Source organism: Stegostoma tigrinum, chromosome 17 (assembly GCF_030684315.1).
Source record: "Stegostoma tigrinum isolate sSteTig4 chromosome 17, sSteTig4.hap1, whole genome shotgun sequence".
In the NCBI taxonomy this organism is placed as follows: domain Eukaryota; kingdom Metazoa; phylum Chordata; class Chondrichthyes; order Orectolobiformes; family Stegostomatidae; genus Stegostoma; species Stegostoma tigrinum.
Window position 1 is genome coordinate 27,672,793 of NC_081370.1, and position 19,011 is coordinate 27,691,803.

Here is a 19,011-nt window from a genome sequence, read left to right on the forward strand (position 1 = left end):
GAACCAGGTGACCTCATTGTGAATGCATAGCTAAGCTCCATGAATGGCTAATGGATTAGTTCTGCAATGGATTGTTTTCACAGTTGTAGTGTCTTGCTTTAATTGATTTTATTCTTTATGTGGTTGTAAGTAATTCTTCTTTCAATCTTTTTCTTTTAATATCTGTACATTTGTTTGTTTGCAAAAGATTAGGAGCTTTGAAGAAAGCTTATGCTATTGATGCTGTAATAGCATCATCTGATTGAAATTTTTATATGATTACAAGAGCAGCAGTTTGTTCTGGAAGAAGATTTTTTTAATGGATTCTTTTTTAAAATGCATTTCAATACCTGTCATTGTTATTATGAGTTATTGGTTCTCTAATGAATATTCGGTGTTTGGGCATGGAGTATGCGGAAGGCATGGAGATATTTTGAACATGTGCTTCAAATATGCATTTTCAATCTACAGTGAATAATAACACTTCATATCGCATTCTTGATCAGAGGTAACGAGGTTTATTAGGAATCAGGAGTTGGGGAGAGAGCTATAGTACTTTTCCTTGTGAATAGATGCATGAAATTGTTAATAATGCAACCAGTACATTACATTGGAAAGGTCCTTTTTGTTCCTCACGAGTGGTTATTCTTCAGGTATGAAGCTTGAACAATGGACTTGATGAATTGTGTACACATGCGCAAAAACACACTTCCTCTCCTGTCTGTCTCTCTCACTCTCACAATCTCGCACTCACGCACTCACTCTCTCTCTCTCTCTCGCCACACACACTCACACAGATGCACACACACATTTTGTTGTCTCCTAATTCACTCATAAGCCCATAAAAATTTTAGTCCACAAGTTATTAATATGAATCCTTCCATTTGATTTTGCTTTGCTCTTTGCCTTTGATTACATCTTTTCGTCCACAACAGTAACTTGCTCAATTAAGCTATCAGATTAATTTGTTATTGGGCTGATAAATTCCCGTGGATGTTTAATATAGTTCTCTTGAAATGATATGTTTGGTTTCAGTAAATATGAAACAATCTGTGTCTTTATTGTTTTTAGAAAATCCTTCCAACCCAATTAAACTTAATCTGGTTAATTGATTCCAATTCCTTATTAATATCTGATAAAATTCTTGAAGGTACTAAGAATTTTTTTACTGCTAGAAGTAAAAAGCATAAAAGATCCATTCTATTCAAGATAGAATGTGCTAATTCAGTGGCATGAAACCTTAACTTTCTCCAGCAAAAGGCTTAGCTTCTATTTTTTATATTTCTCAAAAGGGGCAGAGCAAAACAATCCTTCATTCATGCCATTGAGTCATTTTGAGCTTTTTCTTTAGTCTTTCCTGAACAATTGGGGCCAAGTCTCTGTTTCAAATTCTGCCTTTTTTTATCAGCACAAAAGTCAACAGTACTTTAGATTAATGCCAATTATCTCCAAAAGTTGATTTTTAAGCTGCTTTCTCAAAACGATCTTTGTCAAATATTATTAATTCTAACATTTTTAACCCACTGTATCAAACGAGGTCATTTGTTTCCAAGTTCCAATTCGCAGGATCCAAATTAAAACTTATTTACCCTTTTAGGAATTGTATAAGGAGCAAAATCCTCAAATCTTTAAACTTTGCCAGATTTCTGAACGAAGATCAATCCAATACATGATTAATCAGAATTATTCCAAACCTCTCAATTTACACTATCAAAACACCAATGGAAAATCATCTCAAACATGTGTGAACCTTCTATCCAGATTAAAAATTCCCAACTGATTACAGGGTATTTTGATTAATAAAAATCTATCCAGTAACAATTATTCCAGACAACAAAACACATGTTGCTGGAAAATCTCAGCAAGTCTGGCAGCATCTGTGGAGAGAAATCAGAGTTAGTGTTTCAGGTCGATTGATCCTTCCGCAGAACTGAATTCTGATTTCTCTCCACAGATGCTGCCACTCTTGCTGAGCTTTTCCACAACTTGTGTTTTTGTTTCTGATATACAGCAAACACAGTTCTTTTGTATTCCTTTTAACAATTATTCCAGGCATTATCTTGAAATGCTTTTTTTATTACCATTCCCACAAGTTGCATTTGTCTTTCCTTCCAACTTTTGAAGTGCAATAAGGTTAATTCTCTAGAAGAAACTTAACCACTTTAGCTTAATCAAAAGAAACCAGCAAGCTTTCCAAACCCTTACACAACCTCTGCAATGCTCATACAATTTCATTGGTCTCTACTCTCAAAACTTTATCTCTGATTCTCTCTACTGATTTTTGCCAAACCTGCTGAGTTTCTTCAGCAAACTTACTGTTGGTTTTTCAGTTGTCCAACATCTACAGTTCTTTGCTTTTACTTATATGCCTTTTATCATGTTTATTATTCTTGTTCCAACTTTACCTACAATTTTGTACTGTGATGTTTCACATACAATAAACACCAACAGTTTTAAAACATACAGAATCAGGCACAGAGGATTAATCAATATCTAGTAGCACCAACAGGAAACCACACTCCAAAGAAACAAGAACAAAGCCAGTAAACAGACAGCACATTGTTTTAATGGTAATCTAGAGTTTAGTGGTGCTTTCAGTTTATATAAATTCACAGAAAGTAGAAATTGATACCAAATTCTCTTGTATATATCAACTTTACGTGTGGCTTGGTGTGAGTGGAAAGAGCAATTTTTTGCTTGTGATCTAAATCACAAGTTGCCCATTTCCTCTTATTTCAACAATCACTACTGACTGTTGCCTGCTTGATTTCCCTTTAATTCCAGAATTCTCCTAATACATTTTGAATTCTCTGATGGCTGTAAACCTCATTGCATTTATCAGCAGAGTGAAGTGTGTCAAAACTGTATCTCCCCAGCTCCCTGGAAAGAATTGGTCAATTGTGCTTATAACATTCCTCCTCAGATAATTAATTTGTGAATGAAATGTTTTGTTTTTCTTCCATTATTTTTCAGCCTCTGCCTGTTCTTGTGACCTGTCCTAACAGACTCGTTTAAAGATGATATGCACATAGTATTGCAATTGCTTTTTCTACCTTTCCCTGGGGGCTGCTCACCCCACAACGCCTCATGCTTTTCTACAGCCTAGTAGAGATTTAAGCCTTCCTTAGACATCATCTTATTTTACTTTGCAGTAATTCAGTGAGTGACCTTTTGGGCCCCCATCTATTTTGTGTCCCAATGGCTGATGTTACTTTTATAGTTTGTTGGTTATCTTTCTTCAAAATGACCTTCTTCATTTCACACCACTGGACTAGAAAATTAACTCTCCCATCTTACCCTACTGATTCCTTTTCTAGGAAATATTCTCCCATGTTTTGCCCTGCAGCCAAGCTCAATTTGCTGTAGTTTACCCTGAGATCAATTACACCTCCTTGAATACCCAATGAAATGAATTGCATTCATAGTGTCATGCCATTCTAATTACTGCACCCATTCCCTGGTTCAGATCGACGATTTGGCATATTAGCTGTTGTTTTGAACGCTGACTTCTCTAACTAATGAGTGGTAAAATAGGCACACTTCCTTTCTTTTACATCAACGTTTGATATAATGTCCCAATAGATATTATAAAGAATCTGCTTGCGGCATCAAATTGTTGTGATTTTAGAGGCATTTTGAGTCTTGGTACAGCTATAATAGACTTTATTTACAAGAATAACATGAGGAAATACGCATGTGATTACCAAATTGGATACATTTCCCTTCATGCTTGGAGAAAGTGCTCATTGCTATGTATCCAATCTGTGGAAAAAAGTGTGCATTTAAATATCGGTCTTAATCACTTGCCTCACTTTTGAAAGAGGCTTTTGTGGAGCATAAACATTGTCATAGATTGATTGGCTTGTTTCAGTGCCACAAACGCTATGTGATCAAACTATGTAAAATCTTTTCCTTCAGTTGTGTAACAGCATGATGAGTTAGGTGAGCTAATTTCTGAATTTTGAAAAAAATTAGTTTTTCATCAATGAATGAAATTGAACATTGACTCCACATACTTTAACCGCAATTATCCTATTAGTTATACTGCAGTTATTTTAAAGAAAATCATCCTGGCTGATGGTACTATCAGACAAGTCAGATCCCAGAGTGAAACTTGCCTTGATAGATCCTTTCTTTCATTTTTGCAGTTGGTTACTGAGCTAGTTAGTCACTGAACATGTTCATGTGATGCTGCCATTGTTTTCAACAAAAGAACATAAGCTTATTACGCAAAAGAAAAACAAAAAATCAAATAAAGTTATATATAATAATATTTAGAGGGAGCTTCAACTAGCAATTTGGCCTTCTCCTAAAATTAAACTGTTCTTCTGAGCTGATTCTTTTCAAACTACAAATGGCCATATTTCTGCATGCTCTAAAACTGAACAATGTAAACAGTTGATCAATTAACTCCACAGGGAGCTTACTGGGTATTTAACATCAGATACGTGCTTTCTTCAAAATGAAATTGAGTTCATTATTCAAAATGACTTTCTGACCTCTTTCCTAAAAAAAAAGTTGCCCTCATAGAATTCAAACTAAAACCCTAAATCCCCAAATAAAAGAATTATATACCTCTGTCATAATAGTATCAAACCATCAAAAGTTTTCAGAACTTTTAACCTAAGAAGTTTTTAAAACAAACCTCACCTCATATTTCCTCTCATATTGCATTAGTATGAAACCCATTCTTTTCTGAATGGAGAGAGACAATGGGAACTGCAGATGCTGGAGAATCCGAGACAACAAAGCGTGGAGCTGGATGAACACAGCAGGCCAAGCAGCATCTTAGGAGCACAAAGGCTGACGTTTCGGGCCTAGACCCTTCATCAGAAGAGGGTCTAGGCCCGAAACGTCAGCATTTGTGCTCCTAAGATGCTGCTTGGTCTGCTGTGTTCATCCAGCTCCACACTTTGTTGTCTCTATTTCCTGAATGGATTCTCCCTGACTTTCTTTATAATGCTAATTTGTGCTGTGTTCCCAGCATTTTCTTTTGTTTGGTAATTGCCAAAGTACTCCAAACTCTTTGGGAAGCATGTGTAAAATATCTAAAGCTTATTTCATATTATGCCTGGGGTGTAAAAGGGCAAAGAAATTGCCAGTATGCTAGACAATATAATACAACACAGCATAGGTACAAGTCCTTCAGCCCACCAGCCTGCACCAATTCCTAGTTCTTATGTCAACCTGCTACATGTAGTTGGAAAGTTTTTTTTCTAATGACATTTCAGATCTTTCATTGATTTAAGGTTTGGGATCTGAAGGATAGGATTTAAAACATATTTTCGGCAGTTCCACAAAATACAAAAACCCACTTCACACAAAGTAGATACAAGAGTGCAATCATTTTTGCATATAACTCTGTCCATGACTGGAAATACTTGTTCAATGTACAGTTCACTGCCAATTCTTTCGTTAACATGTACAACGTACAATTGAAATGATAGAATATAAGTGGAGAGTTCAACTGCAGTATTGAAGGTTACTGTAGAATTTTTGACGGGTGTTTAAAATTCCCTACGATTATATCTGAACTTCTCTTCTAAATATCACTCTGGAATTTTATTGCTGTTGGTTGATTTGAATGGGTGGATTTTCCATTGGCCAGGCAGTCATAAAGCCAGTTTAGGTAAGAGTTGCATATGAGGACCCTGCAAAATTCCCTTTGTAGTACTCTCCAATGGAATTGCATGGGAAATTGAATTTTCCTCTATATAATTTGTCTACATTAAAACATTCTAAAAATCTCCATCAAAAACTTGCAATGAAATTAAATAAAATTGTAACCATGAAATGTTAGACTATTAAATACATGGGCTAACTTGCGAGTAATTGTTCAACAGACTTCATACTTATCTTACACACCCCAGACCATTTAGAGCACCCAGACCCAGACCTGACACTTCTGGACCCAATACACTCCCAGCCACTGGGACCTGACACCCTGAACCCATATCTGATACCGCTCTTTCCCAGGACTCAACAAATACTGATCCCTGAACCCCACATAACCGTATGTCCTTGCCACCAGACCTGACCCATCCTTCTACTTCCTCAACATCACCATTGGAAATAATTTCTCCTTGCCCTTGATAGTCCTGACCTGACTCCTCCATTGCCAAACCTGAACTTCCCAGATCCAACACCTATCCTTCCCCACCTCAAACCCTCAGCAGCAACCCTCTGTAAGTGCTGAACCTGATTTCTCCAGTCTACTCCAACCTGATCTAAACACTTATTTGCCTACTTTCCCAATTTGTACCCTGACACCCTAGCCCATCCCAGCTAGCAACCCACACTACCTGCACCTTGCTTACCTGGCACTCTACACATCTGATATTCCACTTATCTGTTAGCCTAACCTGTGACTATGTTTGCATTCTGGCACCCTAACCCTCCCCAGCTGGCTCCTTACCCATGTGGCACCTGACTAAATTGCTACCCTATTTCCACCCATCTGGCACCCAATGCTCCCAGCAGCCTAACATCATGTACTTACCGTTCGGTAGAAGCTATCTAAACAGCTGTCAGGACCTTTAAATTTCAACTGACTGCTGTGGAAAGGGCACATGGTTTGCCTTCCTTTGACAGTTCTGCTCTGTGAAAGAACTGACAGAATGGAAGTACGGCTCTGCATTTCTGAGGGAGACTTGATGGAATCTCCTTTCAAAAATGCAGAACTCCTTTCCTTAAACAAAGAAGGGTATTCTGTATGAGACTGTCACTCTTCAGAAGATCCAGCCTGTAATTTTAAACCAGAATTTTATTCGAGTGTATTGGGAAAATTGGGTGTGTTTGAATTTCAGGTTTTAAAACCTAGTTTTAGTGCAGTTCATAATGATGTTTCATTTATTGACTTTTTTTCAAAGAAACATGGTGGCCTGTCAATCTTAAAGGCAAATTGATTTGTGATGCACTTTCTGATTGAAATTATGCTTATTCTTCTTACTCTGCTTATTTCTCTAATTGAAGAAATACATACAGGAAGCTCGGAACCTTGGAACAAGCATGCGTCAGCCTAAGCTGTCTAACCTGTCTCCATCAGTAATTGCACATACCAATTGGAAGTTTGTTGAGGGCCTATTGAAGGAATGTCGTAATAAGGTAATTTTGTTTCTTTCTATGAGGTTTTCCCTATTTTCTTCTTGAAATAACTCATTGTAGCTGGGGGTATGGTGCTGCACACACCTTTCTGCAACTTGCCCAAATGCCAATGTTCATGACTAGGTCTAAATTGTGATAGTTATATTGTTTGACATGAAAATTTCTATAGCCAGACTCAAGCCTTTTTACACACTAAGGCATTTACTGGATTATAAACTGGAAAAACTTGCATTTTTTTTTTCTGTCCTTCCTCTTCCTCACCTGAGAAACATTCAGGCAGTTGTTTCCAAAACCCAAACTGTTTTAGTTGATGAAATTATCTACTTGGTCATTTGTCAAGGATCAAACCTTGGATCATTCTGATCTGCATAATTTTTATGCTTTTTGTGTGGTGCATCTGCTTCCTGATGCAATGAGAAGTTCTCAACTTTTTTCTACAAGATCAGAATTATAATTCTAATTGTTATTTTTCCAATGCGTTTATTAACTCACAAATATCTCTTTTGCAGACTAAGCGCATGCTAGTCGAGAAAATGGGGAGAGAAGCCGTGGAACTGGGTCATGGTGAGGTGACTATCACAGGAGTGGAAGAAAATACGCTGATTGCCAGTCTCTGTGATTTGTTAGAAAGAATATGGAGTCACGGCCTACAAGTCAAACAAGTAAGTAACCAAGGTAAATTTAAGGGATTTGTCGAGTCACAAAGTGATTGCAGCACAGAAAAGGAGTATTTGGCCTGTTGTGTCTGTGCAGGCACAACAGTCTGGCTGAGGCTGAACCATGTTTTATAAAAGTTCGCAGTGACTTTCTCACTTTCAAACTCTGTACCACCACTTGTAAGGCCTGTGATTCTGTATACTTTTTGAATCACTTTCATAACATTCCTGTCATAGAACTTGGAACATAGAACATAGAACTATAGCACAGGAGCAAGCCCTCAGCCCATCATGTCCATGCCAACTATGATGCCATTCCCATCTTTCTGCACATGGTCTGTATCTCTCTATTTCTTACTTGTTCAAATGTCAATCTAAATGCCTCATAAACATTGTTGTTGTATCTGCCTCTACCACTTCCCTGGCAGCACAGTTCAGGCACCTATCTTTGCCTGTGTGAGAAACTTGCTACGCATACTTCCATTAAACTTTACCCCTTCCACTTTAAATCTATGCCCTCTCATATTTGACATTTCCATCATGGGAACGATATTCTGAATATCCACCCTATCCACGCCTCTCATAATTTTACACATTTTTACAGGTCATCCCTCAGCCTTCGATGCTCCATTAAAAACAATCCAGGTTTGTCCAACCTCTCCTTAATATCTAACAAACTCCAATCCAGGTAAATCCTGGTAAACCTCTTTTGTACCCTCTCCAAAGCTTTCACATCCTTCCTTTAGTGTGGTGACCCAAACTGCACATAATAAGCCAAATATGGCCTATCTAAAACTTTATATAGCTACAATATGACTTGTCAACTTTTATACTCAGTGCTCTGACTGATGAAGACAAGCCTGCTGGCTGTCTTCTTTACTAATAATCCACTTGTATTGCTACTTTCAGGGAGCTATGGACTTAGATCTCAAGATCTGTCTCAATATAGCAATGCTCCTAAGGGTCCTGCCATTTTCCGTATATTTTTGTCTTGCATTTGACCATCACTGTATCGGCGCCGCCTCTTGCTCCCCAGAGGAGCTCGAACAGTTCATCCACTTCACCAACACCTTCCACCCCAACCTTCAGTTCACCTGGGCCATCTCCAGCACATCCCTCACCTTCCTGGACCTCTCAGTCTCCATCTCAGGCAACCAGCTTGTAACTGATGTCCATTTCAAGCCCACCGACTCCCACAGCTACCTAGAATACACCTCCTCCCACCCACCCTCCTGCAAAAATTCCATCCCCTATTCCCAATTCCTCCGCCTCCGCCGCATCTGCTCCCACGATAAGACATTCCACTCCCGCACATCCCAGATGTCCAAGTTCTTTAAGGACCGCAACTTTCCCCCCACAGTGATCGAGAACGCCCTTGACCGCGTCTCCCGCATTTCCCGCGACACATCCCTCACACCCCGCCCCCGCCACAACCGCCCCAAGAGGATCCCCCTCGTTCTCACACACCACCCTACCAACCTCCGGATACAACGCATTATCCTCCGACACTTCCGCCATTTACAATCCGACCCCACCACCCAAGACATTTTTCCATCCCCTCCCCTGTCTGCTTTCCGGAGAGACCACTCTCTCCGTGACTCCCTTGTTCGCTCCACACTGCCCTCCAACCCCACCACACCCGGCACCTTCCGCTGCAACCGCAGGAAATGCTACACTTGTCCCCACACCTCCTCCCTCACCCCCATCCCAGGCCCCAAGATGACATTCCACATTAAGCAGAGGTTCATCTGCACATCTGCCAATGTGGTATACTGCATCCACTGTACCCGGTGCGGCTTCCTCTACATTGGGGAAACCAAGCAGAGGCTTGGGGACCGCTTTGCAGAACACCTCCGCTCAGTTCGCAACAAACAACTGCACCTCCCAGTTGCAAACCATTTCCACTCCCCCTCCCATTCTCTAGATGACATGGCCATCATGGGCCTCCTGCACTGCCACAACAATGCCACCCGAAGGTTGCAGGAACAGCAACTCATATTCCGCCTGGGAACCTTGCAGCCATATGGTATCAATGTGGACTTCACCAGTTTCAAAATCTCCCCTTCCCCTACTGCATCCCTAAACCAGCCTAGTTCGTCCCCTCCCCCCACTGCACCACACAACCAGCCCAGCTCTTCCCCCCCCCCACCCACTGCATCCCAAAACCAGTCCAACCTGTCTCTTCCTCCCTTACCGGCTCTTCCTCTCACCCATCCCTTCCTCCCACCCCAAGCCGCACCCCCAGCTACCTACTAACCTCATCCCACCTCCTTGACCTGTCCGTCTTCCCTGGACTGACCTATCCCCTCCCTACCTCCCTACCTATACTCTCTCCACCTATCTTCTTTACTCTCCAACTTCGGTCCGCCTCCCCCTCTCTCCCTATTTATTCCAGTTCCCTCTCCCCATCCCCCTCTCTGATGAAGGGTCTAGGCCCGAAACGTCAGCTTTTGTGCTCCTGAGATGCTGCTTGGCCTGCTGTGTTCATCCAGCCTCACATTTTATTATCTTGGAATTCTCCAGCATCTGCAGTTCCCATTATCTCTGATACTATTTTAACCTCACACTTGGCTGGATTAAATTCCATCTGCCATTTCTCCACCCAACATTCCAACTGATATTTATCCTGCTGTATACTTTGAAAATTTTCTCACTATCCACAATTTCGCCAATTTTTATATCTTTTGTAGACTTAGGAATCATGTCGTCTACATTTTCATCCAAATGATTTATATATTACAAACAACAGAGTTTTTGTAGAATGGCAATGGTTGCAGACCTCCAGTCAGAAAAATATCCCTCCACGCCTACACTCTGTCTTCTGTGACTATGCCAATTTTGTATCCATCTTACCAACACATCATTTATCCCATGGAACTTAATCGTCTGGACCAGTCAACCATGAAGGATCTTGTCAAATACTTTCTTAAAGTCCATACAGACAACATCCTCTGCCCTACCCCAATCTTCTTTTCCCACTTCCTCAAAAAGCACAATTAAATTTGTGAGATGAGACCTACACCCCACAAAGCCATGCTGACTATCCCTAATAAGCCCATTCTTTTCCAAATGCAAGTAAATCCTTTCCCTAAGTATCTTCTCTCATATCAGATAACAAGGTATACAGCTGGATAAACACAGCAGGTCAAGCAGCATCAGAGGAGCAGGAAAGCTGATGATTCGAACCTAGACCCTTCCTCAGAAATGAGGAGGGGAAGGGGGTTCTGAAATAAATAGGGAGAGAGGGGGAGGTGGATAGAAGATGGATAAAGGAGAAGATGGGTGGAGAGGAGACAGACAGGTCAAAGAGGCGGGGATGGAACCAGTAAAGGTGAGTGTAGATGGGGAGTTAGGGAAGGGATTGGTCAGTCCAGGGAGGATGGACAGGTCAAGGGGGCGGGATGAGGCTAGTAGGTAGGAGATGGGCGTTGGGCTTGAGGTGGGAGGAAGGGATAGGTGGGAGGAAGGACAGGTTAGGGAGGCAGGTATGAGCTGGGCTGGTTTTGGGATGCGGTAGCGGGAGGGGAGATTTCGAAGCTTGTCAAGTCCACATTGATACCATTTGGGCTGCTGGGTTCCCAAGCAAAATATGAGGTGCTGTTCCTGCAACCTTCGGCTGGCGTCATTGTGGTATTGCAGGGGTCCCAGGATGGACATATTGACTAAGGAATGGGAGGGGGAGTTGAAATGGTTCACGACTGGGAGGTGCAGTTGTTTAGTGCAAACCAAAAGTAGGTGTTCTGCAAAGCGGTCCCCAAGCCTCCGCTTGGTTTCCCCGATGTAGAGGAGGCCACAATGGGAACAGCGGATGCAGCATACCACATTAGCAGATGTGCAGGTGAACATCTGTTTGATGTGAAAGGTCTTTTTGGGGCTTGGGATGGGGGTGACGGGGGAGGTGTAGGGGCATGTGTAGCACTTACTTCTGTTGCAGGGAAAAGTGCCGGGGGTCATGGGGCTGGAGGAGAGTGTGGAGCAGACAAGGGAGTCACGGAGCGAGTGGTCCCTCTGTAATGCAGATAAGGGTGGGGAGGGAAAAATGTTTTTGGTGGTGGAGTCAGGGTACAGGTGGCGGAAGTGTCGGAGGATGATGGATTGGATCGGGAGGTTGGTGGGGTGGTATGTAAGGATGAGGGGGATTTTGTTTTTGTTGTCCTTACAGGGGGTATGAGGGATTAGTTGTAGGAAATATGGGAGACACGGTCAAGGATGTTCTCGACCACTGAGGAGGAAGTTGCTGTTTCTAATAATTCTCCAATAATTTCCTTACAGCTGATGAAAGGTCACAGGACTGAAATTTCCAGAATTATCCCTGTTGCCCTTCTTAAACAAAGGAACAACATTAGCTCATCTCCAGAAATAGCAAGAACTGTAGATGCTGGAGTCAGAGACAACGCAGTATGAGCTGGAGGAACACAGCAGGCCAGGCAGCATCAGAGGAGCAGGAAAGTTGACTTTTCAGGTCAGGATCTAGTCTCCAGTCTTTTGGGATTTTATCCATGGCTAAAAAGAATTCAAAGATCTTTGTCAAGGCCCCAGTAATCTCCTCCCTTGCCTTCCTCGGTATTCTGGGAGAGATCTCATCAGGCTTACTTACCTTCAACCAACACCTTCTCCTTCTTAATGTCAGCATGCCCTCGAATAACCCTCCCTAATCTTACCATCATACATTTCCTTGTCCTTGGTGAATACCAATGTGAAGTACTCATTAGGGCCTCACCCACTTCCTCAAGCTCCATGCATAAATTCTTAAACTTTGTCCTTGAGTGGACCTACCCTTTCCTAAGTTACCCTTTTGCTCCTGTTATATAGATGTAAAATACCTTGTGATTACTCCTTATTCCTACTTGCCAAGAAAATTTCATGGCCCTTTTTAATCCTCCTAATTCCTTGTTTAAATTGTGGAGCTGGAGAAGCACAGCAGGTCAGACAGTGTTGGAGGAGCAGGAAAGTTGACGTTTTGGGTCTGGACCCTTCACCTGTGAGTTGACCTTGCTGCTCCTCCAACATCGTCTGACTTGCTGTGCTTCTCCAGCTCCCCATTTTATTGATTTTTGACTTCCAGCATCTACAGTCCTTACTATCTCAGTCTTTGTTTAAGTTCTTGCCAGCATCTTCATATTCATTCAAGGCCTTGACCAATTTCAAGTTCCTAACCCTTACATATGCTTCTATTTTCTTTTTGATTAATCTTTCAATATCTCTTGTTATCCAGGGTTCTCAAATCTTGCCACCCTTACTTTTTATCCTTACAGAAGCATGCTAGGTTTTAACTCTGATCAACTGGCCTTTAAAATGCTCTCACATATTAGATGTGCATTTACTATTAAAAACTGCTGCCCAGAATTAATTTCTCCAGCTCCTGCCTAATACTGTTGTAATTAGTCTTCATTGATTTAGCACTTCCACCTGAGGACCAGTCTGTTTCATAACTATCTTAAAACTTACAGAATTATAATCACTGTTCCAAAAATGCTCTCCCACTGAAACTTCAATGAGCTGGCCAGTCTCATTCCCCATACAAGGTCTAGTACGGCCCCTTCTCTAGTTGGACTATCTACACATTGTTTCAACAAACCCTCCTGGATGTACCTAACAAATTCTGCCTCAGCTAAGCCTCTGGAACTAAGGGAGCCCCATTCAATATTGGGGAAATTAAAATCACGCACTACAAAAGCCCTGTTGTTTTTACGCCTTTCCATCATCTGCTTACATATCTGTTCCTCCATCTCCTGGCAATCGGCAGGCCTATAGTATAACCATAACAGGGATTGAACCTTTCTATTTCTGAGTTCTACCCATACATTCTTGCTGGGTGAGCCCTCCAAGATGTCCTCTGTTAGTGGAGCTGTAGCATTATCTTTAATCAGCAATGCGACTACCCGAACCTTTTTACATCCCTTTTTCTATCATGTCTGAAACATCTAAACCTTGGAACATTGAGCTGCCAATCCTACCCTTTTCTCAACAAGATTTTGTAACGGTTATAACATCATAGTTCCATGCACTAATTCAGGCCCTAAGTTGATTGCTCGTTTATTTCAAATCGCCAGTTCTGCCATGTTCATTAACCTGGCCCTGCCTGTTCTTCCTATCAAACTTATTTGACTTAACCTCTACCTTCTTCTCAATCACTGCACATGCTGACCTACTGCCCTGGATCCTACTCCCCTGCCACACTAGTTTAAACTCTGTCAAGTGGCACTAACAAACCTCCCTGCAAAGATACTGGGGCCCTTCCGATTTGGGTGCAAACCGTCCTTCTTGTACAGGTCTGTCCTGTCATGGAAAAGATCCCAATGATCCAGACATCTGAAGCCCTCTCTCCTACTCTAGCTCTTTAGCCGTGCAAACAGCTTTATCATCTTCCTAGTTCTCGCCTCATTAGCACGTGACACAGAGTGTAATCCTCAGATTACAAGTCTGAAGGTCCTGTTTTCAACTTGCCACCGAAATCCCTAAATTCCCTTTGCGAGACCTCATCTGTCTTCCTGTGTATGTTGTTAGTATCAACATGGACCATGACTTGTGGCTTGTTCCCTTTCCATTGTGCCCTCTCAGAGACATCCTCTGCCCTGGCACCAAGAAAGAACACACCATCTCAGAGTCTCGTTTGTGGCCACAGAAATGCCATATCTGTGCCCTGAGAGTTCCCTGCCACTACCGCTCCCCTACACTTCAACCTTTCCTACTCCAACATAGTGATTTGTGGTGCTACTGTTCAGACTACTGACGTTTATTTCCTCTAAAGGCTATCACTCCCAATAGTATCCAAGACTGTATACTTGTTTGAGAGGGGAATAGCTACTGAGATCTCCTGCACTGCCTGCCCCTCCTGGCCCACCCATCTATCAGGCTGAATCTTTAGAGTGACCATATCCCTGAAACCCCTTGCTATAAAATCTTCTACCTCGGAAATGCTCCTCAGTGAGTCTAACTATTGCTCCAACCGATCTGACAGCAGTCTGAGAGGAGAAGCCAGCGGAACTTCCCCGGGTGTTTGATCTCTCCCATTGTTCACAACACGGGGAATGGGTAGAACCTCTGTACATAATGACACTTGATGTTTACATACCCAGACATCCACACACATCCACATCCATACACAAAGGTGGCCATCAGAATGAGTGTGGAATAGGGTATGTTCTTCTCCTCTTATCCAGAGCTTTGTACATCATGTCCCTGCAGACAGTCCATCTTTGACCTCCAGATGAAGTAGAAAATTTTTTTACCTACAATGGAGGAGTGCTCCAAAAAGTCCAGTTTCTGCCTCACCTTGGCGATATACTTCTCCCAGGTTTTGGGGCATGCCCCAGCCTCTCCAAACCATATTCGCAGCACCTTCAAGTAATCCATCCTGATAGAGAAAGGTATAAAGGATCGGTTGACCCAATTCCCAAAAAAACTTGGCCTCGCTCTTGCCTCAATTTACCTTGGTGTCTGAGGCCAATTCAAACTGGTTGCAGATGCTCATTCGTCTGCGCATTGTTCGTGGACCCAAGCAGAAAATGGCGACGTCATCCTTGTATAGGGAGGTATTGACCTGCAGGTCACCACTGCCTTGAATAGTCGCCCCTCCTAGGCGCACAACTTTTCAGATGGACTTGGCAAAATGCTCTATACAATATACAAACAAGGCAGCAGAGAGAGCGCAGTCCTGCCTGACTTCAGATCTGACCTGGAAGCTTTCTGATTCCCATTCATTGATTGATCAGTGTAGAGCATTTGGATCCAATTGTGGATTCCCTCTCCAAAGCCCATTTTGGAGAGCATGTTCCACATGTAGGTGTGGATATCCTGTAGCCTTCTGGTCTGGGTGATGAGCCAGACGTCTGCAACCCCTGTCCTGCATTTAGGCAGTGTATCCCTAGGGAGCGTGATGCTCTCAGAGATCATCCTGCTCAATACAGCACAGGCTTGACCAGGATGAATCACCTATCCCAGAGCAGACCTGACCCAGTTGGCGATGACTTTAGACAGGATTTTGGGATCTGCACTCAGCTGTGAAATTGGTCACTAATTTCTAATGTCCTCCTTCTCCCCTTCCGCTTATAGATGAGGGTGATATTGTCCTTCCTGTTGGATTTGCAAGTGCTATCTACCAGAAGCATACTATCATACACCTCCAGCAAGTCCTGACCAATCAAGTCCCACAGAGCTGAATACAACTCGGCCTGTAAACTGTCACTTTCAGGAGTTTTATTCTTTTCTGTGGACTCAAAGGCATTGGTCAGCTCATCCAACCTGTCCTGTGTGCTGTCATCTAGCATGATAAACAGCAATGACTGGGAGGCCGTGCTGTCTGGGCTTTGTGTCACACAGCCTGGCAAAGAAGGATTTGCTGATCCTCAGGATGTCAGACTGAGATGACGATACTGAGCCATCTTCTTCCTTCAAGCTGCTGATCACAGAGCTTTCTTTGTGCACTTCATGGAAGAAGAAATGTGACCACGCCTCATCCTGCTCTATGCTCTGCTCTGGATTCTGGACCGTCAGTTATCTTGGAGGTCTCGAAGGGAAAGTGCAAGGCTTGCTGGCTCTTCACCTCATGGAGATTCTCATTGACATCAACCCATCTGCAACAGGAACCGGTTCTGCATACTGTTCTGGATTTGGACAGCTCTCCCCATTTCTCTCTCTCGCTTTCTGAACACCTTTTGAGGATAAAGAACCTCTTTATGTTCCCTTCGACTGTTTCCCACCAGTCCACAGGAGGCTCAAAGAGGGGCTTCATGGTTCTCCAACCTGTGTAATCTCTTTTGAGTTCCTTAACATGTTCTGGGGTCAACAGTTTCACATTCAGCTTCCATGTTCCCTTGCCATCCCGCTGGTTGTTCTATAGGTGACTGTCAGTAAGCAGGTGGCAGTGGTGAGAGAAGGATACCAGCTTGATATCGATGGATCTGACAGAGAACATTCGGGATGCAAATAGGAAATCTATCCTTGAGTGGATAGGTCCATCTGGCCGCATCCCAGTGTATCTACCCTGCTCTCTGCCTGTACGTGCTGAAGACGTTGTGCAGTTTGGTGACTTCAATAGTTTTTATCAAGAATCTGGATGTGGCACCCAGTTTACTGTCGGCCCCTGAAGGATCATCTGGCAGCATGAATGATGCAGTTGAAGTCTCTGGCTAAAATGACCAGCCTGGGAGCTGTTGAGGATGGCCAGATGCTCACTCTATGCCACCGGAGAGAATTTCTGCACATGACGTCTGCTAGGAGGAAGTACCAGCCCACCACCTCCTTGACTTTGGTGATGGTGAATGCCTCCTCACAGCAGAATATCCAAGCTGGAGAAGTGTCAATCATTTGCTGCCAACCAAATAGAAGAGCTGTAAACCCACAAGCTTGACCACTTCCTGTAGCTGCTGAGGTGTGATATCCTGCACTCTTGCAGAAACAGGAGGTCAGCTTTGATGCTAGCCAGGTAAGTCAACATAGAAACACACCGTGTAGTAGATTTAATGCTACGCATGTTAATACTGGCAATTTTAAACCCATTTTGAGATATTAGAAAATTACCTGTTGACTCAGTGTTTGTTCACCCGTGGCCCTGACACTAGGGAAGCCCCTGTAGTATGGATGAACTGTTGGACACTCTGAGTGCTGAGGTGACTATCCTGGTCCTCCCTGGGGGAGTTGCCCGGATCCAGTGTCGTCGGGGCAAAGACAAAGCCAGGAAGGTTGTTGTGAACTGCTCCTTATTTGGAGTGTCGTTGTTCCCAATTGCCCAGAGCTATGCTGCAATGGGTGCCCTTTGGTTCCTGATTGCTGGAGGTCAGGTTTCACCAGGCCCCTTCAATATCCAGCATTTCCAGGTTGATGGGTGCTCCTCCTCCCCTGTGGTGCTGTGTTTTTTTGTTGGTGACCATCCCTCCGCATGTCGTCTTCATCAGAAGAGCTGCTGGTGTGTCCATCATGGACAGGCAGTGGTCTCCTTCCATTTTGCCATGGGCCTGTGGGGGCCTGATGTGTTTTCCTTTTCTGGTTGTTTCTCATCGTTATCCAATACCTGCTTTCCTTGTTTCCTCCTCCTCCATGGACTCTGCCTTCTTAGGTGAAGATTAAGTCAGTTGTGCCGCAGTGCTAGCTACCTTTTCTTCCTCTCCAGCCTACTCTTCCTCCTGGATGCCCTTCATTTCAGTTTACTTGGGAGATACGTGGCTCATGAAGCCACCTCTAGCCATCTGAGCATTGTACATGTAGCCTGCTTCTCCATGTCGGTTGCAGCTCTTGGACTCCTGGCAGTCCTTAGTCAGATGTCCCTTCTGTTTGCAGTTTGTGTTCTGCTGCCATGTGCTCTGACCTCCAGCAGGGTCTGCAGGCTGTCTCCGATCGCGAAGCTATAAGTCAGATGGAAGATGGTCCAGTCAGTATCCATCTTCAGGGCCGGCTTGATCTGCCATTTACTGGTCCAGATTCTGAAGGAATTGACTGCATTTGTGCTGTCTCCTTCAAGCTGTACCTACCTTCCCAAAAAGATCAGGATATCTGCTGTCAGGACCTGGGGTTTGTATATACAAATTGTAGCAATGCGGCTCCTCTGTGCAGGGAGGACGAACAATGGACCCTCAATGTGTTTCTCCTCAAATACCTCTGGAAACATTAATATTGCTTCATACCCCTGAAGGTCAACTTTTAAGTACCCCCACACTGGGGAAATCCTGCTTACAGAAAATAACTGCTGCTTGGAACCCGCAGCAATCTACGAGGACTCTCTTCCCAAATAAGTCCTGTTCAACTGGTAATCCTTCCTGTACCTTCTTCACAGTCAACCTGACTGTATTGCGGATCCCCTGGCCTTTGGGGCAGGTGCTCACAGAGGCTATAGCTCTGGTTGGCTGGTCACTGAATTGGTTGTAGCCAGCATAAAGATCCACCAATAGCAATTGCTCAACTGACAATCCACCAACAACCACTTGCAATCCTGAGCCAGCAATAATTGAGATCTTCTGATGATGATAATGATGGTTCTCAGCTCAGACTTTCCCTGGGAGAACCACCTTCCTGATCCTGGTCTCTCCCCTGCCAGGTATTGCCCTTTCCTAGAATTCTCCACAGTTGCTTATCAGCGTCACCCTCTCACAGGAGGAGCATACCACTCCACTAACTACCATTACTGCCCCTCGTTGAAACTGAGTCCTCCAGGATCCCCCTCTCATTCATGGTGAATTGACTTCTCCCTGAATTCTCCTTAGTTGCTTCTCACTACTGCCCTGTATTAAATGCTTTTCAACAAACTGTTCACTCTGAAAAAAATCTCCAATCTCGC

General features: G+C 43.2%; 1 protein-coding gene across 3 annotated transcripts in view; it reads left to right on the forward strand.

Annotated features, from left to right (window-relative positions):
• The window catches only part of dennd5a (DENN/MADD domain containing 5A), a 225,811-nt gene that overhangs the window by 140,490 nt on the left and 66,310 nt on the right, over positions 1 to 19,011 (forward strand). For 2 of the 3 annotated variants that reach the window (XM_048545755.2, XM_048545756.2), the window contains 2 exons: positions 6,952 to 7,083; positions 7,593 to 7,745. In XM_048545755.2, the coding sequence (XP_048401712.1) occupies positions 6,952 to 7,083; positions 7,593 to 7,745 (285 nt within the window). Of the gene's footprint in view, positions 1 to 6,951; positions 7,084 to 7,592; positions 7,746 to 12,011; positions 12,202 to 19,011 lie in introns of all 3 variants that reach the window. The other variant, XR_009446848.1, reaches the window with a different exon arrangement.